The sequence below is a fragment of the Dryobates pubescens genome, chromosome 20 (genome assembly GCF_014839835.1).
Source record: "Dryobates pubescens isolate bDryPub1 chromosome 20, bDryPub1.pri, whole genome shotgun sequence".
NCBI lineage: Eukaryota > Metazoa > Chordata > Aves > Piciformes > Picidae > Dryobates > Dryobates pubescens.
The window spans coordinates 19,934,751-19,956,792 of record NC_071631.1 but is presented as its reverse complement, the minus strand read 5'-3'; the positions used below and the strand labels follow the sequence as shown (position 1 = coordinate 19,956,792).

At 54.5% G+C, this 22,042-nt stretch overlaps 1 protein-coding gene across 1 annotated transcript in view; it reads left to right on the top strand.

Moving 5' to 3' along the window:
• Positions 1-22,042, top strand: part of NTN1 (netrin 1) — a 154,694-nt gene that overhangs the window by 93,226 nt on the left and 39,426 nt on the right. Inside the window, exon 3 of the mRNA XM_054170621.1 lies at positions 17,430-17,579. Coding sequence (XP_054026596.1) covers positions 17,430-17,579 — 150 coding nt within the window. The remainder of the gene's footprint in view (positions 1-17,429; positions 17,580-22,042) is intronic.

Below are 22,042 nucleotides of genomic sequence, written 5' to 3'. Positions count from 1 at the left end.
CAGGCTGCCCAGGGCAGTGGTGGAGTCACCATCCCTGGAGGGGTTTCAGAGCTGTGTAGATGTGGTGCTGAGGGTCATGGTGGTGCTGAGGGCCATGTGTTGGTGGTGCCCTGGCAGTGCTGGGGTAACAGTTAGACTTGATGCTCCTGAAGGTCTCTTCCAACCAAACCAACTCTCTGATTCTCTGATTTGGACAATCTGGGTTGTTGGGAAAGTTGACTCCCTGGCAGGAGCTCTGCATTTCTGAGCCATCAGCCCCTTGCGAGGAGGCTGCCCGAGAGGAGCTCTCCTGGCTGCAGCTGGGGCTGCAGACCGCCTTCAGAACTGCGGCGTGGGTTTGTTTGCTCAGCAGAAATTTATCCATCAGCAATCCTGAAGGGCAGGTTTGGATTGTGGCTTCTCAGAAGTGGCAGGGAGCGACACAATAGAGGAGAATTTGCACCCTATTAAGGAAAAACAACAGGCCAAAGCCCAGCTCTCCAGCCCAAGTCTCAGGCTAAGAACAAAAGTGGCTAAATCCATTTTGTGGAGCCAGACCTTTGCCTATCTCTGCATATTTGCAGAGGGAGCAGAAAAAGGAACAATTCTCCTTCAAAACAAATATTTTCAGACTGTTGAGATAATTTCCTTCCTTCAGCTCAGTTCTCAAGGGTGAAAAGTCCTCCAGGTCATGGAATCATAGCATCATGGAATGACTTAGGCTGGGAGGGATCTCAGAGATCATCTACTCCAACCTCCCCACCATGGGTGGGGACACCTCTCAACTAGACTGGGGGCAAAGGTTTTATTTGCATTCCCATTTGTTTGTCTGTTATCCAGTGGCAAACTCATAGAATCATGGAGTCACAGAATGGGTTTGGGTTGGAATGGGACCTCAAAGCTCACCCAGTTCCAACCCCCAGCCATGGGCAGGGACACCTCCCACCAGCCCAGGTTGCTCAAGGCCTCATCCAACCTGGCCTTCTACACCCTCAGGGAGGAGGCATCCACAACCTCCCTGGGTAGCCTGTTCCAGAGTCTCACCACCCTTGTACTGATGAACTTCTTCCCGAGCTGCAGTCTAATCCTTCTCTCCCTCAGCTTCAAACCATTCCCCTTTGTCCTGTCCCTGGACACCCTTAGGAAAAGTCTCTCAGCAGCCTTCCTGTAGAATCCCTTCAGGTACTGGAAGGTAGCTCTAAGGTTCCCCCAGAGCCTTCTCTTCTCCAGGTTGAGCAACCCCAGCTCCCTCAGTCTATCCTCACAGCAGAGGTGCTCCAGCCCTTGGATCATCCCTGTGGCTCTCCTCTGGACATTAAGCCGAAGTTCAGTCCTGCACATCCATGTGCCCTGTCCTGACTTTCAGCAGCCTAAAGTGAAAGGGATTCTTGGGGATGGAAAAAGAGATCATTTCCAGTTCAATGTACACTTCTCACAGCACAACAAATCAGTGGCCTGGATTTGTATCCCAGAAGCTCCAAGTGCCACACTCAATCCTTTTTTGAACACCTCCAGGGCTGGGGACTCCACCACCCCCCTGGGCAGCACATCCCAATGGGCAATTGCTCTTTCTGGGGAGAACTTTCTCCTCACCTCCAGCCTAAATCTCCCCTGGCACAGCTTGAGACTGTGTCCTCTTGTTCTGGTGCTGCTTGCCTGGGAGAAGAGACCAATCCCCACCTGGCTACAACCTCCCTTCAGTTAGTTGTAGAGAGCAGTAAGGTCTCCCCTGAGCCTCCTCTTCTCCAGGCTAAGCAACCCCAGCTCCCTCAGCCTCTCCTCACAGGGCTGTGCTCCAGACCCCTCCCCAGCCTTGTTGCCCTTCTCTGGACACGTACAAGTGTCTCAGCATCTTTCTTAACCTGAGGAGCCAGCCCAGAACTGGACACAGTGCTCAAGGTGCCTCCCCTGAGCCTCCTCCTCTCCAGGCTAAAAAGCCCCAATTCCCTCAGTCTTTCCTCACCACTTTCCTTCGGCATCTTTGCATCCCTTCTTCGCCTTACCCTCTCCCAGCAGGTCCCTGTCCTTGAACCCCACTGCTCTGCCCTCTTGCAGTCACCCCAAAGGTGAGGCTCCCAGGGGATGGGGGAATTTTCACCAAGAGGATTTTGGAGCATGTTGGGAAGTGCTGCCATAATTGTCCTATTGTCTGGCTCCCTGAAGCCTGCCTGGGGTGCTCCTGCCCAAGAAGTGGATTTATTGCCCTGGTTCAAAGGCTCCTCCGGCTCAGCGGCGACTCTCGCTCAGTGGGGGCATTGTGGGCCCTGTCTGGTGCTTGTCATGGAGAAGACAAAGACAAGGTCTAATCTGTGAAATTTGGCCCAAACCAGAGGGCGTCAAAGCCTTTGGCTTCTCCCAGTGCCAGCTCAGGAGGGAGAAATGGGAGAGCCCTGAGAAGCGGCGCGGGAGGAGGGGGACGCTGTGCAACCCTGAGAGATTATTTGGCTTTGCCTGATAAAAGGGGGAATTCATTTTCTGCTGGCAAGAAGCTTTTAAATCTGCAGGAGAATGTGCTGAGGGACATTGTGTGTGAACACGATCCTTGGGAGAGGTAAATCCCAGCCACAACGCGGCAGGCAAGCCCAGCAGCCCATGGCGAACCAGTTGGGAGCTGGATTCAGCGTTTGAAGCCATTAGCAGTGCTCAGAGTTAACACAGAGGCATTTCAGCCTCTGCTTCTGCTTAACAAACTCAGCTGGGCCCAGGCTGGGTGGCTACAGCCTGAAGAGCACAACTTCTCTTACTGGTGACATGAATCTGTGGGGTCTGCTGGATGCGGAGATTCTCTGCTGTAAGACAAGGTCCCTCCCATCCCCACAGGATCCTGGCCCCAGAGCCAGCATAAGCCTCCTGGCACCACGCAGGTGCACAGATACCACAGTGTCACAGTTCATTAGAGGTTGGAAGGGAGCTCCAGAGCTCCAACCCCCACTGCCAGAGCAGCATCACCCAGGGCAGGCTGCACAGGAAGGCATCCAGGTGGGGCTGGAAAGGCTCCAGAGAAGGAGACTCCACAACCCCCCTGGGCAGCCTGCTCCAGGGCTCTGCCACCCTCACTGTAAGGAAGTTTCTCCTCATGTTGAGCTGAAACCTTCCCTGTTCAAGTTTGTATCTGTTGGTCCTTGGCTTGTTCCTGTGCACCACCCAAAAGAGCTTGGCCCCCTCCCCTTGACCCCCACCCCTCAGATATTGATAGGCATTGATCAGATCCCTCTCAGCCTTCTCCTCTCCAGACTAAACAGCCCCAGGGCTCTCAGTCTCTCTTCACAGGGCAGATGCTCAAGTCCCCTAAGCATCCTCATGGCTCTCTGTTGGACTCTCTCCAGCAGGTCTCTGTCCCTCTTGAACTTGGGGGGGGGGGAGGGGGCAAACTGGACATAGTATTGCAGCTGTGGTCTCATGAGGGCAGAGCATAGGGGCAGGAGAACCTCCCTAGCCCTGCTGGCCACACTTTTCTTGATGGTAACTCTCCTTGGCCCCAAACAGATAGGATGGGATAGGTCTCCAAAGGAAGGAGCACTGCTTGGTTTGAACTGTTTGCCCAAAGGCAGGAGCCAAAGCAAACCTGCTACAAAAAGTCTGCTTCGGTCAGGTCCTTGGGACAGCTTCAAGGCTGGGGTCACTTTAGAGGTGGATTACACAAAGGGACAAGTGGAGCTGCTCCAGGAGTTTCTCACAGCTTGCAGATGTGTTCACTGGAAACAGGATTTAAAGTAGCCAGGTTCCTAAGGGCAGCGGAACAGGGGAAAAAAGAACTCCACAACCACAGAAACAAAAATGCTTGTTTAAGTCATAATATCTGAGACACAGCTCTGAAGGAGCTGGGATGAGAGGAAATGGCCTGAAATTGTGCCAGGGGAGAGTTAGTTTGGAGATTAGGAAGAATTTCTCTGCTGCAAGAGCGGTCAGGGGATTGGCAGAGGCTGCCCAGGGAGGTGGTGGAGTCCCCAGCCCTGGAGGGGGTTCAACAAACCTGTGGCCATGGCACTTGGGGGGCCAGGGTTTAAGTGGCCATGGTGTGGTGTTGGCTTGGTGGTTGGACTGGATGCTCTCAGAGAGCTTTTCCAACCCAAACAACTCTCTGATTCTATGAATTCTAAAACCTAGGGGTGAGTGAAATATGTTTGCTGCTTCAGGGGGACAAGGGCTGCCTTACTGAAGTACCAGGGAAGTGTCAGCTGGGTGGAGATTTTGCTGCCTAAAACCTTTTTGAGTCAAATTATCAACAAAAGAAACTTCCTTTTGCTATTTCTTCCCTCCCCACCCCTACCCCCAGCAGAAAGCTTCTGCTGCCACATTTTCTACTCCATTTGGAGTCTTTGGAGGGAAGAAGGAAAGCCAGTGAAAGAAGGCAGTTCAGGCCAGGATCCTGGAAATGTGTTTAAAAGCCAAGTCACATGAAAATGTGCACCTAAGGTGAATTGGCTGAGTGGGACTTGAATTCATGTTTAAAGCTGAGGATGAGGAAGGCTCTGCCTCAGTAGAGAACTGCAGAATGCTAAGGGTTAGAAGAGACCTCTGGAGATTGAGTCCAACCCCTCTGGGCAAGGCAGGTTCACCTAGAGGTGGTCACATAGGAGCACATCCAGGTGGGTTTGGAATGTGTCCAGAGATGGAGGCTCCCCCACCTCTCTGGGCAGCCTGCTCCAGGGCTTTGTCACCCTTAAATTTGGGTGGAACTTCCAATGTTGAAATTTGTGCCCCTTGGCCCCTGCCCTGTTACTGGGCACCACTGAGAAAAACCTTTTCCAGTTCTTCTGGCATCCACCCTTGAAGGATGGATCAGCATTGATGAGATCCCCCTCAGTCTGCTCTTTTCCCTACTAAGAAGCCCCAATTCTCTCAGCCTTTCCCCATCAGAGATGTTCCAGTCCCCTCAGCACCTTTGCATCCCTTTGCTGTACCCTCTCCAGCAAGTCCCTGTCCTTCTGGGACCCCACCTCAGCGTTCTTGTGTCCCTACAAAGAAAGCTTCATCAATGCCTGTTGCCAGTTAAGATGATTTCTCCTAGTTTGAGGTATTATCATGGAACTGTTTGGGTTGGAAAAGCCCTCTAAGACCACTGAGTCCAACCACCAACCCAACACCTCCATGGCCCTTAAGCCACGTCCCAAAGTGCCATGGCCATGTGCTGGCTCCTGAGGATCCTTTGGAGCCAGCAGCCTGCTGGTGGCCCAGGTCAAGGTGTGCAACACAGAATCACAGAACTGTTTCAATTGCAAAGATCACCCAGTCCAACCACCAACCCAACACCACCAGGGCCTCTAAACCATGGCCCCAAGTGCCATGAACACCTCCATGGATGGAGACTCCACCACCTCCCTGGGCAGCCTCTTCCAACCCCTGACCACTCTTGCAGCAAAGACATTTTTCCTCCTCTCCAATCTAACCCTCCCCTGGCACCATTTCAGGCCATTTGCTCTCCAAGAGAGTAAACCAGCACTGCTGGTTTGCTGCTCAGTGCAGAGTGCAAGGCAGGGCAGCCACGCTTTGGGCTTTCAAATCTAGAAGCCCTGTGATGTGTTACTGCTGCAGAATCAGTGTGACAAGAAAAAGCTGCCCAGGGAAAGGGGTGGCCTGTGCTGCCCAGAGGAAGGGGTAGCCAGGGCTGCCCAGAGAGGTGGTGGAGTCCCCATCCCTGGAGGTGTTCAGAAAAGGCTTGGCTGTGGCACTTGGAGCCATGGTTTAGTTGTCAGGAGGTGTTAGGTAATAGGTTGGACTTGGTGATCTCTGAGGTCTTTTCCATCCTGGTTGATTCTGTGATACTATGAAGAGCAGATTGAGTGGGATCTCCTCAGTGCTGATCAATACTTTGAGGGTGTGTGTCAGGAGGATGGGACCAGGCTTTGTTGAGTGCTGCCCAGTGACAGGACAAGGGGGAACAGGAACAAACTTGAACATAAGACTTTTCATCCTCCATGAGGAGGAACTCCTTTAATTTGAAGGTGACAGAACCCTGGAGCAGGCTGCCCAGGGAGGAGCTGGAGTCTCCACCTCTGGAGAGATTCAAAACCCACCTGGGTGTGTGGCCACCTTTAGGTGACCCTCCTTTGGCAGAGAGGTCAGACTGGAGGATCTGCAGAGGTCCCCTTCCAACCTCTACCAGTCTGTGAGCCTTTGATTATGCAATTCTGTGATGCTGAGAGGCTCAGAGATGAACACTGGGGCTTCCTTCTCCCTCCTTTGCTGGTAGGACTTGGACTGTGTGCTGGAGGAGGTCCTCCCTTTTATTTTGCCATCAAAAAGTGTAAGGTTTGGTCAAAGGCATCTCTGGCCAGGGAGACTGCAGCTCAGTCCCCAATGCTTTAGAGTCCTCAGGGCTCTAAAGCAAAACAGGGCTGGTTGATTCTCTGAAGCCTGCACACCCTGTGGAATCAAGCCTCTGCCTGCTGTTCTCTCCTTCAGCCCAAAGGATTTCCCCTCATTCCAAAACCACCTGAAACAGGAAGATGCTAATTCCCCACAAAGGCAGGCTCTTTCAGGTAGCTTCTCAGAGCAGGTCACACTTGAAGGGAGCTAAGCCTGGGGATTTATCCTTCTGTTTACCTTTCCACACGTGTGTGGGGAGGGGAGGAGGGGCAGCTGCAAACACCTCCCTCCAAAATTCAGGAGAGAACAAATCTTTGCCTTTTTGTCGTGCTCTTTGTCAGCCTCTGGTGGGCCACAGGCAGCCCAGCAAGGTCCACCACACTGCCAGGGTGTCCTGCATCCTTTCATGCACAACCCCAGGCAGTGCTACAGGCTGGGGTCAGAGTGGCTGGAGAGCAGTCAGGTGGAAAGGGACCTGGGGGTGCTGGTTGATGGTAGGCTGAACATGAGCCTGCAGTGTGCCCAGGCAGCCAGGAGGACCAATGGCATCCTGGCCTGCATCAGGAACAGTGTGGCCAGCAGGAGCAGGGAGGTCATTGTGCCCCTGTACACTGCACTGGTTAGGCCGCACCTCGAGTACTGTGTCCAGTTCTGGGCCCCTCAGTTTAGGAAGGAGGTTGACTTGCTGGAGCATGTCCAGAAAAGGGCAACAAGGTTGGTGAGGGGCTTGGAGCACAGCCCTATGAGGAGAGGCTGAGGGAGCTGGGGTTGCTTAGCCTGGAGAGGAGGAGACTCAGGGGTGACCTTATTACCCTCTACAACTACCTGAAGCGGGGTTGTAGTGAGGCGGGGGTTGGTCTCTTCTCCCAGGCAATCAGTACCAGAACAAGAGGACACAGTCTCAGGCTGCGTCAGGGGAGGTTTAGGCTGGAGGTTAGGAGGAAGTTTTACACAGAGAGAGTGATTGCCCACTGGAATGGGCTGCCTGGGGAGGTGGTGGGGTCGCCGTCGCTGGGGGTGTTCAGGGCGAGGCTTGACAGGATGCTTGGTGCCATGGGTTAGTTGATTGGGTGGTGTTGGATGATAGGTTGGACATGATGATCTTGAAAGTCTCTTCCAACCTGGTCTATTCTATTCTATTCTATTCTATTCTATTCTATTCTATTCTATTCTATTCTATTCTATTCTATTCTATTCTATTCTATTCTATCCTCTGCTCTCAGGTGTTTTGGGGTTTTGCTATGTCCCAGACCATCCAAATCTCAGCCAATAAGGCAAAGTGCAAGGTCCTGCACCTAGACTGGGGCAATATTTGCTATCAATCCAGGCTGGGAGGTGATGAGAGCAGCCCTGCAGAAAAGGCCTTTGGGTGCTGGACAGGAGCCAGCCATGGATACCTGCAGCCCAGAAGGCCAAGGGCAGCCTGGGCTGCATCCAAAGCAGCGTGGCCAGAGATGGAGAGAGGGGATCCTGCCCCTCTGCTCTGCTCTGTTGACACCTCACCTGCAGGGCTGTGTCCAGCCATAGGGCCCACAGTACAACAGAGACATGGAGCTGACAGAGAGGGTCCAGAGAAGGCCATGAAGATGATCAGAGGGCTGCAGCACCTTTGCTATGGGGACAGGCTAGGAGAATTGGGGCTGTTCAGCCTGGAGAAGAGAAGGCTCCAGGGAGACCTTAGAACTGCATATCACTATCTGAAGGGGACTTTAGAAGAAGGCTGTGGATGGACTGTTCAGAAGGGCCTGTGGGGATAGGATGAGAGGCAATGGTTTGAAACTGGAGCAGGGCAGAGTTGGGTTGGACATCAGGAGGAAGTTCTGCACAGTGAAGGTGGGGAGACACTGGCACAGGTTGCCCAGGGAGGTAGTTGAGGCCTCATCCCTGGAGACATTCAAGGTCAGACTTCACAGTATCACAGTATCAGAGTATCACTAAGGTTGGAAGAGACCTCGAGGATCATGGAGTCCAACCTGTCACCACAGACCTCATGACTAAACCATGGCACCAAGTACCACATCCAATCCCCTCTTGAACCCCTCCAGGGATGGGGACTCCACCACCTCCCTGGACAGCACATCCCAATGGCTAATGACTCTCTCCATGGAGAACTTTCTCCTCACCTCCAGCCTAAACCTCCCCTGGCACAGCTTGAGACTGTGGCCTCTTGTTCTGGTGCTGGGTGCCTGGGAGAAGAGACCAACCCCCACCTGGCTACAACCTCCCTTCAGGGAGTTGCAGAGAGCAATGAGGTCTCCCCTGAGCCTCCTCTTCTCCAGGCTAAGCAACCCCAGCTCCCTCAGCCTCTCCTCACAGGGCTGTGCTCCAGACCCCTCCCCAGCTTGGTTGCCCTTCTCTGGACACCTTCCAGCAGCTCAACATCTTTCTTAAACTGAGTGGCCCAGAACTGGACACAGGACTCAAGGTGTGGCCTAACCAGTGCTGAGCACAGGGCACAATGACTTCCCTGCTCCTGCTGGCCACACTATTCCTCATGCAGTCCAGGATGCCATTGGCCTTCTTGGCCCCCTGGGCACACTGCTGGCTCGTGTTTAGGCAGCTGTCAATCAGCACCCCCAGGTCCCTCTGTGTTTGGGAGCTCTCAGCCACTCTGACCCCAGCCTGTAGCTCTGCATGGGATTGCCATGGCCAAAGACTTGCTGTGGCCCTGGGCAGCCTGCTCTAGCTGGAGCTGTCCCTGCTGCCTGCAGGGGGGGGTTGGACAAGATGACCTCTGGGGGTCCCTTCCAATCTGGGAATGGGTTGTCCGCGCTCCGGTGGATGCCGCTTGGCCTCAGCGGGTTGGGGGCATTTAATAGTGGCTGGGTTTGGAGGTTCCAGAGAGAGATGTAAGGCTGGAGGAGAGACAGTTTTGCAATAGCATGGCCCCAGGGGAAACCTCCAGGCTGCAGGCAGCGAGTAGCTGGCTGGGAGTGCCTATATCCCTATATATATTAATCCCAGCTAATGTAACTACAGATGTTCTCATTCAGAGCCCTATCTAATCCTGTTGGGCCTTTGCCATGGTGTCTCGTAGCATGAGCTCTACGAGTTAATTACGTGGGGTGCAAAGAAGCCCTGCCTTTTATCATTGAAAGAAGGGTTGCCTTTTCAACCCCACTGAATGTCCCTTTGTTGCTGTGTTTTAAGGAGCAGTGAAGAGGAGCACCTGTCTGACCTTCCCCGGCGCTCCGCGGTTCTTGGCACCCCTCCATCGTCTCTTGGCAAGGCGGCTCTAATCTTTTCCATCGCCCTCACATGGGTGCCTCTCGGTGCCTTTTCACTCTGCTTTTCCCAGCTGAGGCCCTGCTATTCATTTCTAGAGTGCCCTGATGGTATATTCAGCCCTTTTAACTCTCTCCCCCTTTTCATCACACAACCCCACTATCTTGTGGCTCTTCTGAGCTCCCTTGCAATCAGCCAGATGTTTCATTGACTCCTAGATCTTTTCCTGGAGTGGTTGCAGTTAATTGGGACCCTTCAGTGTGTATGAGCCATCCTGTTCCCTCCTTCCCATTAAGCTTTCTGCTTGCACACTGGGTTTTGTCTGCTATCCCCTCGCCCGTTTGGCCAGCCTGGCTCAGCGTGGCTGAAGAGCTGCGTGGTTTCCTTGTGTCTCTGCTAGCCCAGCTGAAGGTGGTCACCTAGAAGTGCTGTCAGCTCCCTGCTTTCCAGGCTGTATGAAAGGAATCAGAGCCAGCCACATCCCCACCACACCCCCCCCCACACACACACACACATACTGTGTGGCCTGCCCTAAGTGATGCTGCTCTGGCAGGGATGTTGGACTCAATGATCTCAGGAGGTCCCTTCCAATCCCTCTGCTCAGTTGCACCCTGGGACAGGACAAGGGGCAATGGATAGAAACTCCAGCACAGGAGGTTCCAGCTCAACATGAGGAGGAACTTCTTCCCTTTGAGGGTCACAGAGCCCTGGAACAGGCTGCCCAGAGAGGTTGTGGAGTCTCCTTCTCTGGAGCCTTTCCAGCCCTGCCTGGATGTGTTCCTGTGTGACCTGTGCTGGATTCTATGCTCCTGCTCTGGCAGGGAGGTTGGACTCAATACTGAAGGAGTTGGGGCTGTTCAGTCTGGAGAAGAGAAGGCTCTGAGGTGACCTCATTGTGGCCTTCCAGGATCTGAAGGGGGCTCCAAGAAGGCTGGGGAGGGACTGCTCAGGCTCTCAGGTAGTGATAGGACTAGGGGGAATGGAATGAAGCTGGAGGTGGGGAGATTCAGGCTGGAGGTGAGGAGGAAGTTCTTCCCCATGAGAGTGGTGAAGCCCTGGAATGGGTTGTCCAGGGAGGTGGTTGAGGCCCCATCCCTGGAGGTGTTTAAGCCCAGGCTGGATGAGGCTCTGGCCAGGCTGATCTAGTGTGGGGTGTCCCTGCCCATGGCAGGGGGGTTGGAACTAGATGATCCTTGTGGTCCCATCCAACCCTGACTGATACTATGATCTTTGGAGGTCCCTTCCAACCTCTAACATCCTGTGAGCCTGTGAGACCTCCAGAGCTGAGCACTGAGGTAGCCCTGCCCAGTACCCTGTGCTGGGGGGGGATGCAGGAGGGGTGCAGGGACATTGAGGTGCTGGAGCAGGTCCAGAGAAAGGCAACCAAAGTGGTGAAGAGTGTACACCACAGTTCTTGTGAGGAGTGGCTGAGGGAAGTGAGGGTGTTTAGCCTGGAGCAGAGGAGGCTGAGGGGAGACCTTCTGGCTCTCTACACCTCCCTGAAATCAGGCTGGAGTCAGGTGGAGCTTGGTTTCTTCTCCCAGGCAAGAAGTGATAGGACAAGAGGAAATTCCCTGTTTGTGTGACTGCCACCCTCATTCCCCATTAAAACCTCACCACAGACTCCTGCTCCTCCTTTTCTCCTCCACAGCCAGACTGCTATGCACTGTTATGCTAATTCCTGCTCATGTCTGCCACACTGAAGGCTGTGGTGGGATTGTGAGCTCTAGGTGAGCAGCTGGACTTGATGATGTCAAAGGTCTCTTCCAACCTCCACAGTTCAATGATTCTATGATTTTTCTTAAAGGCTCTCTGAAAGATCTAAACCCTGAGAGCCATTTCCTTTCCCCTGCTCCTGTGTGAGCCAGCAGACCAAGGAGACTCCATTCTTCTTGCACCAACACTCCTGTTTGCTCCTCACTCACCACATCATTGAATCCTCCTCTCTGGAGTGATTCTTTTAAGTAAGGTATGAGGGTAGAGCTCTTATTGCCCTTATTATCTGCCATGGTCACCCAGGCAGCCTCCTTTCCTGCCCACTGAGGTTCCCTCAGCTCTGGTGCCCCGTGGCCTCTTCTCTGCTCAGCTCAGGGGGGCTGCTGGTGTTCTGCATCGTGGTGGGTGGTGGACAAATGTTTGTGCACAGGGAATTTTAGGCGTGAAAAGATGTTTTGTGCATATTAGAATCAGGGAATTGTTTGGGTTGGAGAAGCCCTCTGAGATTATCCAATCCAGCCATCAACCCAGCACCACCATGGCCACTAAACCATGGCCCCAAATGTCATGGCCACACATTTCTCCAGGGATGGAGACTCCACCACCTCCCTGGGCAGCCTCTGCCAATCCCTGACCACTCTTGCAGCAGGGAAATTCTTCCTGATATCCAAACTAACTCTCCCCTGGCACAATCCTCAGGCCATTTTCTCTTGTTCTATCACCTGAAACTAGGGAGAAGAGACCAACCCACACCTCACTGCAGCCTCCTTCCAGGAGCCTCCTTTTCTCCAAGCTGAACCCCCCCCAGGTGCCTCAGCTGCTGCTCACCAGCCCTCTTCTCCAGACCCTTCCCCAGCTTGCTTGCTGGGCATGCTCCAGCCCCTCAATGTTGTTCTCGGACTAAAGGGTCCAAAAGTGAACACAAAACTGCTGGCAGGTGCCTGTCAGCAGGCAGTGAGGATGCCAAAGGGGAGTTTGCACCAATCACACCCCTGTTGTGACTCCAGCACAAGCTCTCCTCGGTTTGGGGTTACAACGCAAAGGAATTTGAAGTGGACTGGAAAAATCAGCATCAGCTACCAGCAGCCCAACTGCTCCACGGCTGGCAAGGGACAAGAGGCTGTAATTGCTGGCTGCAAGGGTTTGCACTGGCCAGGGAACTGCAAATTGCCTTTAATTGCTCCTAATTGCTGGCACAGGTTCAGTTCCTCCTGGACAGGGACAGTGAAGGTACATCTGCAGACGCTGCTCAGACCACCTCCTGCCTCCACGTGCCAGGAGGGTTGAGAAGCTGCTGATTGGGAGAGTTTTCTGGGAGACAGAGAAAGCAAAATGGGCTCAGGTGTTGAGGGAGCTGAAGTGCTGCTGCTCCTCATGGCAGCTGTCCTGGACTCAGAATCACAAAGGTCGGAAGAGACCTCAAAGATCACCGACTCCAACCTGTCACCACAGACCTCATGACCAAACCATGGCACCAAGTGCCACATCCAATCCTCTCTTGAACACCTCCAGGGATGGGGACTCCACCACCTCCCTGGGCAGCACATTCCAATGGCAAACAACTCTCTCAGTGAAGAACTTTCTCCTCACCTCCAGCCTAAACTTCCCCTGGTGCAGCTTGAGACTGTGTCCTCTTGTTCTGGTGCTGATTGCCTGGGAGAAGAGACCAACCCCCTCCTGGCTACAACCTCCCTTCAGGGAGTTGTAGACAGCAAGAAGGTCTTCCCTGAGCCACCTCTTCTGCAGGCTAAACAACCCCAGCTCCCTCAGCCCCTCGAGGCCTCTCACCAGCCTCATTGCCCTTCTGTAACTCAAATGGTCCTGGGCTGCAATGAAGAGTTGAGGATGGGTGGCAGAAAGTACATCCCTGCATCCAGCAAGGATTTACCCCATGGTGTGTCAGAGGGAGCAATCAGCCAGGAGTTCTTCTCTCATAAAGTGCCCACAGGCTTGGGGCAGCATGGCTGGAGCCTACCTGGTGGAAAATGACCTGAGAGTGCTGGTGGACAGCTGGCTGAACATGAGCCAGTGTGTGCCCAGGTGGCCAAGAAGGCCACCAGCATCCTGGTCTAGATCAGCAATGCTGTGGCCAGCAGGAGCAGGGCAGTGGTTGTCCCCTGCACTGGGCACTGATGAGGCCACACATCAAATACTGGGTTCTGGTTTGGGTCCCCCACTCTAGGACACTGAGATGCTGGAGCAGGTCCAGAGAAAGGCAACAAAGCTGGGGAAGGGTCTGGAGAACAGGGCTGGGGAGGAGGACCTGAGGCAACTGGGGGTGATCAGCTTGGAGGAGGCTGAGTGGAGACCTCATTGCTCTCTACAGCTCCCTGAAGGGAGGTTGTAGCCAGGTGGGAGTTGGTCTCTTCTCCCATGGAACAAGTGGTAGGATAAGAGGAAACAGCTTCAAGTTGCACCAGGGGAGGTTTCTGTTGTGCATGAGGAACAACTTCTTCCCCCACAAGGGTTGTCAAGGCCTGGCCCAGGCTGCCCAGGGGAGTGCTGGAGTCCCCATCCCTGGAGGACTTTTAACACTGTGGAGATGTGCAGCTCGGTGGTGAGCTTGCAGTGCTGGGCTGACGGTTGGACTCGATGATCTTAACGGTTTCCTCCACCCTAAGCAATCTGAGGACTCTCTGACTCCGGGGCTGATGATTTCCAGCTCCTTCACCACTTCGCCTGCGCTGTAACCTTGGGCACATCACCTGTGCCCCGCGGGGCCGAGGCTCTCCGCCGTGCGGCGGAGGGCCGGCCCGGGGAAGAGAAGCAGCCCGGCCGAGGCAGATCCGGCTGTGCAAACAGGCAGGGGCAGGGGCAGGGGCAGGGGCAGCCCTGGAGAGGCTGAGCACAGCCATTACCTCACGGCGGAAGGAAGCAGCAGCATCGCTGTTTATTTATGTGGTGTCCAGGCAGGTCTCCGTGCTCCGCAGCCCGGCCTCCCAGCGCCTCGCTCTGCAAACCTTACTCATCACTAAGGATCTTTTTCCCCCCACCCCCCTCTTTTTGGTGTTCCCCCCCCGACCTCCCCTCTCTCATCCCGCTGAAAGCAGTGCAATCCACTCACGTGGGGGAGGATTACTCACAGGATGGAGGCTTGCAGGCGAGGCCTGAAACCAGCACGCACAGCCCCAGAGGGGACCCTGAAACATGAGGACTGTTCCTCCCCATCCTCCTGCCCTTTGCCTCTTCTTGTGTAACCCTGCCCCGATTTGCTTATTTTTGTATTAACTCCTGCCTCCTCTGCTCAGCTTTAACTCTTTTCTGCCCTGCTCCTTCTCCAGGCTCTGGCTTAAATGTGCTTTTGTTTCCTCTCTCACCTTCATTTCCTCTTGCCCAGCAATGCCGAGGCCACCCCTGGGGGGGTTCAGGGTGCAGATTTCCCACCTAAACTTGCCTGTGCTTTCTGTGCCCCTCACCAAACACCAAGACTTCCTGTGAAATCTTTGCCAAACTAAACTTGGCAGCAAAAGAAAGCCCCCCAGCTCTCCACTACAGGCAGGTTTGCAAGGGGATGGCTGCCAGTGGCAGCTCAAGGAATGGGGGCAAAGCAACTTGTAGTCAAGAATCCCAAATCAGGAGGGACAGGGAAGGAGGAGGGGAGAAGCCAAGGCTTTGTTGTTTGGAGTTTTTTCCTCTCCCATGTGAACAAATCGTCAGGTTTTGGCAAGACTCAGCCTTTTCTCACCCAGCAGTGGTGCAGCTGGGGACAGTGGCAGTTTGCTCCTGCTCTGGGATGGGCTGTGGGGATGCTCTGTGCAGGGAGAAAGGGACAGCCCTCTGCACTGGGGCTCTAGGCACCATCCAAACCCTGCTGGGAGCTGCTGCCCACTAGGAGTCAAACTAAGGGCTGCTGGTGAAGTGGCCAAGAGCAGGAGGGTGCTCAGGCAGGTTGCAGGGAAGGTCCAGCCAAGCTCTAAAGCTAAGGTACCCGACACCAATGAATGTGAGGTGTGATCTGCTCTCCCCCACATTGAGGGGGTGAAAGATAAACCCCTCAGAGCCAAGGGGGTGAAAGATAAACCAAGAAGCATTGTAGGGGCCAGCAGTGATAATTATGGGAGTGAGGGGGACCTACAGGGAGGCTGGGAAGGGACTGTTTAGAAGGGCCTGTGGGGACAGGACGAGGGGGAAATGGTTTGGATCTGAAGCAGGGCAGATTTGGGTTGGACATCAGGGGGAAGTGCTGCACAATGAGAGTGGTGAAACTGGAACAGGTTGCACAGGGATGTGGTTACAGTCTCATCCCCAGAGACATTCAAGATCAGCCTTGCTGTGACCCTGGGCAGCCTGATCTAGCTGGAGGTGTCCCTGGTGACTGCAGGGGGGGTTGGACAAGATGCCCTTTGAGGATCCCTTCGAACACAATGCAATCTGTGAATCTGTGATATGGTCAGTCTGGGGAACTTGAGCATGTCTGAGAGCCAGGCCTAGGTGCTGAATACCCTCACACTGGTCCTGACCCACAGCACAGCCCCCTCCAGCTTTGGGCAGTGGGGCAGGTTCTACCCCAATCTCCTTTTCATTTTCTGTCAGGCAGCTCCCCAGAGGGGCAGAGGAGAGCAGGATCAGCGCTCCCCAGGGAGGGTTTTGGCTGGCTCCTTCCCAGGGATGCTGCAGAAGAAAAGGGAAAGCTTTCCTGCCTTTCCCTGCCACCGCTCAGCAGGGGCAGACCGCAGTCTGGCACGGCGCTCGCAGCTCTTAGAAATCAGGGCTGTTAACAAATGTGTGAGGCCATAATCCTTTGGAGGCACTGATGATAACAAGCCCTGATGCTTGGTTTGGGTTTGTTGGGGTTTTTTTTCCCTTTTTTTCCTCTTTCTCTCCCCCCTTTTTTCTTCCCCCCCCCTCCCTTTTATTTCCCCCCCCTTCCCTTTAACAAACAGCTGCGCCGGTAAAGTCCCACTGTGGGAAATGAGCTGGTGAATGATTTCAAGTGCAGTATTTACATCCCCTGCCAAACACTTCACATCTGCCCAGCTCTGCCTTCAAGCCTTCATCCATCTGGCCAGGAACAGCAGGTCCTCCAGCCTGCCTGCGTCCCACAAGGGCATTTCCTTCCTGTGCCCGCAGTGCCAGCTGCCAGGGATGCTGCTCGGCGGGGAAGGGCTGGAGTGAAGGCTCTGAAAGGAGGGTGGTTGCTGGGCTGGCTTGTTGCAGTTTGGTTTGGTTGGGGTGGGGTTTTTTTTCTCCTGTGGTGCACGTGAAATGAATTCCCAACATCTCTGAGAGCAGTTCCTTCCTGCCTGAGATCTCGTGCGTTGAAGGGGTGATGAAATGCTGCTTGATTTTGGGCCTCTTCCTTCCAGCCCTTCCCCAAACACTGCTCCAGGGAGCCCAGGGGAGTTTGAGGCTGGTTGGGGGGGCAGGCAGTGGGTGCTGTGACAGCTCCAAGAGTCCTCCAGGGATACTGCTTTGCCTGGCCTCTTCCTCTGCAAGTCCTGCAAACTCTCGGTCACAGCTCCCATGGGATGAGGCTGTTGCAGTGTCCATGCCTGGATGGCTTTGAGTGAGGACACCTCATGCCCCCTTCTCAGATCCTCCTCTTATAGCCTATGAGAAAGCTGGGGACAGACTTTTGAGCAGAACCTGTTGTGACAGGATAAGGGGGGATGGTTTGAAACTTTAAGAGGGAGGTTCAGACTGAAGAGAGGGAAGAAATGTTTGACCCTGAGGGTGGTGAGAGCCTGGCCCAGGTTTCCCAGAGAGCTGGGAGCTGCCCCATGGCTGGAAGCATTGCAGGTCAGGTCATCTGGGGCTGTGAGTAACCTGCTCCAGTTGCAGATGTCCCTGCTGGCTGCAGGGGCTTAGACTGGATGAGCTTTCAAGGTCCTTTCCAACCCAAACTAGTCTGTGATTCTGACTGTATGGTCTGCAGAGCACTCACCACCCTGGGCAAGACATCCTGGCTACAGCTCCCGCTCTGCAGCTGAACTGCTTGTGGCTGTGGCTGTGCCTTCCCCTCTCCAGTGCTATCCTCTCTGATCCCCTCTGCCAAATGCCACCTCTATTTCAGGTCAGTTCAGCTGCTGGCTGCACAGGACATTTGCCAGAGGTCCAGTGCCAGCTGCGGAGGAGGTGGATCCCAGCTGTGGGAGCTCCTGGCCGCCTCCGGCCCTCACCTCTCTCTCTGATGATGTCACGACAGCGTCTGCTGCCTCTCTGCTCTCCCCTGACCCTCTTGTTGTGTGTTCTCCCCACAGAGTGCGATTGCCATCCCGTGGGTGCTGCTGGCCAGACCTGTAACCAAACCACGGGGCAGTGTCCCTGCAAGGACGGCGTCACCGGCATCACCTGCAACCGCTGCGCCAAGGGCTACCAGCAGAGCCGCTCCCCCATCGCCCCCTGCATAAGTAGGTGGATCCCCCTTTGGCGTCTGGGGATTAGAGATATTAACCCTTAGGCACCCACTGCCCAGCCTGGGCAGCTGCTAACCCCACCACAAACACACCCATGGGCAGTGCCCAGGGATCTGACACTGGTTTTCTAATAGCCAAACCTCCCAGAGAAGGGCCACGAGGATGAGCAGAGGGCTGGAGCTGCTCTGCGGTGAGGACAGGCTGAGAGAGTTGGGGTTGTGCAGGCTGGAGAAGAGAAGGCTCCCAGGAGACCTTCTTGTGGCCTTCCAGGATCTGCAGGGGGCTCCAAGAAAGCTGGGGAGGGACTTTTGAGGCTGTCAGGGAGTGATAGGACTGGGGGGGATGGAGCAAAACTAGAAGTGGGGAGATTCAGATTGGATGTGAGAAAGAAGTTGTTCCCCAGGAGGGTGGTGAGAGCCTGGCACAGGTTGCCCAGGGAGGTGGTGGAAGCCTCCTGCCTGGGGGTGTTTGCAGCCAGACTGGATGTGGCTGTGAGCAACCTGCTGTAGTGTGAGGTGTCCCTGCCCATGGCAGGGGGGTTGGAACTGGCTGAGCCTTGAGGTCCCTTCCAACCCTGACAGTTCTATGCTTCTATAATGGAGCTGCCTGTGTGCCCCTGCCAGTCATGTGCAGTCCACCCCTGGTTTTCAATTAGCTTGTGGGGTGTGTGGTGTGAATGCATCTACAGCCCAGTTTGCCACCAATTTGTTTCTGATTCTCAGGCTAAAAGTGCTCTGAGACCACAGTTGCTGTGGGGCATCACATCAGGACTGGATGCTAAAGCAGGCCACTATAAACAGGGGCTTGTCTCCAAAATCAGGGATGGGTTTTTGTCTCCACAATCAGGCTGTGCTGCACTGGCACAGAGCTCAGATCAGAGGAGCTGCTGATCTGATGGAGTTACCATCACAGGAACATTTCCAACAGCCCCTGGCTTGCTAAACGGGCTCTTACACCCACACAACTCCCCCCAAACTCGGGCTGGTTTACTGTTTGCTTCCTTGGGTTTGACTTTTAGTTTGCCTTCCCAAGGCTGCTTTCATCCTTTGCTCCTCAAACAAGAGCAGCAAGCCCCAGGTACAGCTCCCAGAGTCTCTCCATTGCAGCATTTGCTCTGCAAACAGCCACGTCCCGGGTGGGGATGGCAAGCTGGGCTCCAGCCCAGGGCTTCTCTCTGCTGGCTGCTGGATCATGCAGCAGCTGCTGCACCTTTTGGGAGCCATCTCCACCTGCCCTAAAGAAGCAAAGCACGCATTTGGGGTGGTAGGAATGGGCTAGGAAGCAGTGACTTGCTCCCCTCAAGGTTGCCTCCCTGCTGCTGAAAGGAGAAGAGAAGGCCCAGGGGGAAAAGCAAAGGCTGAAGGAATCAGGTCTTTGTTGGGAGCCCACAGCCTGCTCCCACGCTGTCCCCATGTGGCATCTGCCTCTCAGGATGGCCAGTGCCAAATTCCAGGGCTAGGAGGCCTTTCTCCACCTTCTCCTTGCTGAAGGAAAGATACATTCCAGGGTGGCTTTTTGGCCACTTGAGGCTCATTCTTCACCGTGTCGCAACGGGACGGGCAAGAGCTCAAAGCAGAGGATTCTTTCCCCAGGATGCTACACTCATGGCTTGGGTATGCTCCGCAGAAGTATGCACAAAGGTTTATCACTGCCAGCATTCCCCAGGGCCATGGTAAATCAGAGAGTGGCTTGTGCCTTGCATCACCTCCCCTGGGATTGATGGCACGAAATAAAGGCAGGCACGGAATTCCAACACGATCCAGCCCGGCGTGCTCATGCCAGCTGCTCAACCACTGTGCCCAAAGCTGCCTGCTTGGCCTGAGCCTGCCAGGGCCACCCTGGCCTGGTCTGCAATCCAGAGAGAGACCCTAACTTCTCTGTGACTGCAGGATAGCCAAAGTGTCAAAACATTCAAAGCCCAGTGCAAGAACACAGGGCAGAGCAACACCAAGCACAAGTAAACACAGGCTGGGCAGAAAAGGGACAGAGAGCAGCCCTGAGGAGAAGGATTTGGGGGTGCTAGGAGGTGCTAGGCTGGAGATTAGCTGGCACCAAGTGCTGTCAGCACAGCCCCCAGCCATGTTCAGGGAGGGGATTCTGCTGCTCTGCTGGGCTCTGGTCAGACTCCCCCTGCAGTCCTGGGGCAGCTCTGGAGCGCTCAGCACAGACAGGGACCTGTTGGAGCAGGGCCAGAGGAGGCCACAGCAATGCTGGCAGGGCTGGAAGCCCTCTGCTGTGAGGCCAGGCTGAGAGAGTTGGCCTTGGGCAGCCTGGAGAGGAGAAGGCTCTGGGGAGACCTTCTTGGTGGCCTTGCAGTGCTTCAAGAGTGCTACAGAAGAGCTAGAGAAGGACTTCTTACAAGGATATGTAGTGACAGGACAAGGGGTGATGGTTTCAAAGTGTAAGAAGCAAGATTTAGACCAGACATGAGGAAGAAATTCCTCCCCCAGGAGGGTGCTGAGACACTGGAACAGGTTGCCCAGAGAAGTTGTGGAGGCTCCAAGCCTGGCGGAGTTCAAAGCCAGGTTGGATGGGGACCTTGAGCAGCCTGGTCTAGAGGAAGGTGTCTCTGCCCATGGCAGTGGGGTTGGAACTGGATGATCTTTAAGTTCCTTTTCAACCCAAACCATTCTTTGATGCCATGATCCTTTCTAAGGGCCCAAAGCTGCTCTTGCAAAGCTTCTCTGGTCTGGCTCTCAAGCTGCTGTGTTGGGAGTCTGAGCTGCAGGCACGATGCTGAAGCAATTAAAGTGAGGATGTGAACAGCTCACAACTCTCTCAGCCTAGAAAAACCCAAACCAGCACATTTTCATCCTTGAAAACTGCCAGTCAGCACATCCTACACGTGAGAGGGATGTAGTTCACACATACTTGAATCATGCACACTGAAGGGCCACTTGCTCTCCATCCCTACCCACACAGCTCTCCTGGCTGGCACTGGGAGGGCACAGGTACCCTGCAGGTGGGCAGGGGCTGTCCAGCTCCCCTGCAAGAGCACAGTGACTCTCTGATTTACCACTGCCTGTCTCTTCCTTGCTCCAAAGGCTTACATCATGCAAAGATCACCTCGTGGGGGGAAAACAAGGCACCACTGGGGTCTGCCTGCACCGCAGCCCACACAGGCAGGGGCAAGCCCCCATCCAGCCACCAGCTTCAAGATGGCTGTGCTGGCTGTTGATGGGCTGCTTGGCCATGTTTGTCACATCATCCTGTGTCTGCATTTAACTGCATGAGGGTGAGCAACTCCAAAAGCCATCTAAATGTAGACTAAGATATAAAGAAGAAATGTTTGATGCTGAGGGTGGTTGAGACCCTGGCCCAGATTGCCCAGAAAGGTGGGAGATGCCCCATGCCAGGCACCACTGCATTGCCTGGGGCTCTGAGCAGCCTGCTCTTAGTTGCAGATGTCCCTGCTGGCACCAGGAAGGTTGGACTAGATGAGCTTTAAAGGTCCCTTCCCACCTAAACCAGTCTGGGATTCTATGATTCTGTGAGTCTAATCCTAACTGGGCTGCAGGCCTGTGAGCTGCCATCACTGCAACACAGCCAGACCCCAGCAAAGCCTTCCTCCATGCTCACACAGGTTCCTGACAGCAAAAAGCAGGAGGAGGCAGATGCCAGCTCACAGCTTGTGCCTAAATTCCACTTTCAAAGTGAACTGGTAGGGTGTTTCCCCATCCCCAGTTGTAGAGTTGCTCTCTACAACTCCCTGAAGGGAGGTTGTAGCCAGGTGGGGGCTGGTCTCTTCTCCCAGGCAAGCAGCACCAGAACAAGAGGACACAGTCTCAAGCTGTGCCAGGAGAAGTTTAGGCTGGAGGTGAGGAGAAAGTTCTTCCCAGAAGGAGAGATTGGGCCCTGGGATGTGCTGCCCAGGGAGGTGGTGGAGTCACCATCCCTAGAGATGTTCACAAAAGGCTTGGATGTGGCACTTGGAGCCATGGTTTAGTTGTCAGGAGGTGTTAGGTATTAGGCAATAGGTTGGGCTTGATGATCTCTGAGGTCTTTTCCAACCTGGCTGATTCTGTGCTTCTGTGATCCTATGATCAGGATTTCCCAGGGATGCACAGAAATTGCAGCCCTGTGCCCTAAATGCACAAAAGATGCCAGCAGTGAGAGCTCTGTGTGTGTGTGCCCTGGGGTAAGGAGCTTCATCTTGACAAAGCTGGGAGCGTGGAACACATCCCAGCTGCAGTCCATCCCTTTTAACACCAACAAACGCAGCCAGGCTGGGGCATCAAGATCCAGAACTGCACATTGTTCCAGCTGTGCAAAGCCAGCCCCAAATCCAACCCAGGGCCCACTGCACTGGCACCAGATGTGTTTGTGTTTCCTTCACGTGGGTGAGAGAACACCTGGAGCCCAACAGGCGGATGCAATACCTCACCTCCATCCTCTCTCACACAGGAGGAGTGATAGCACTGCTTCAGACATGGATGGAAACAGCAGCTGGGAAGGAC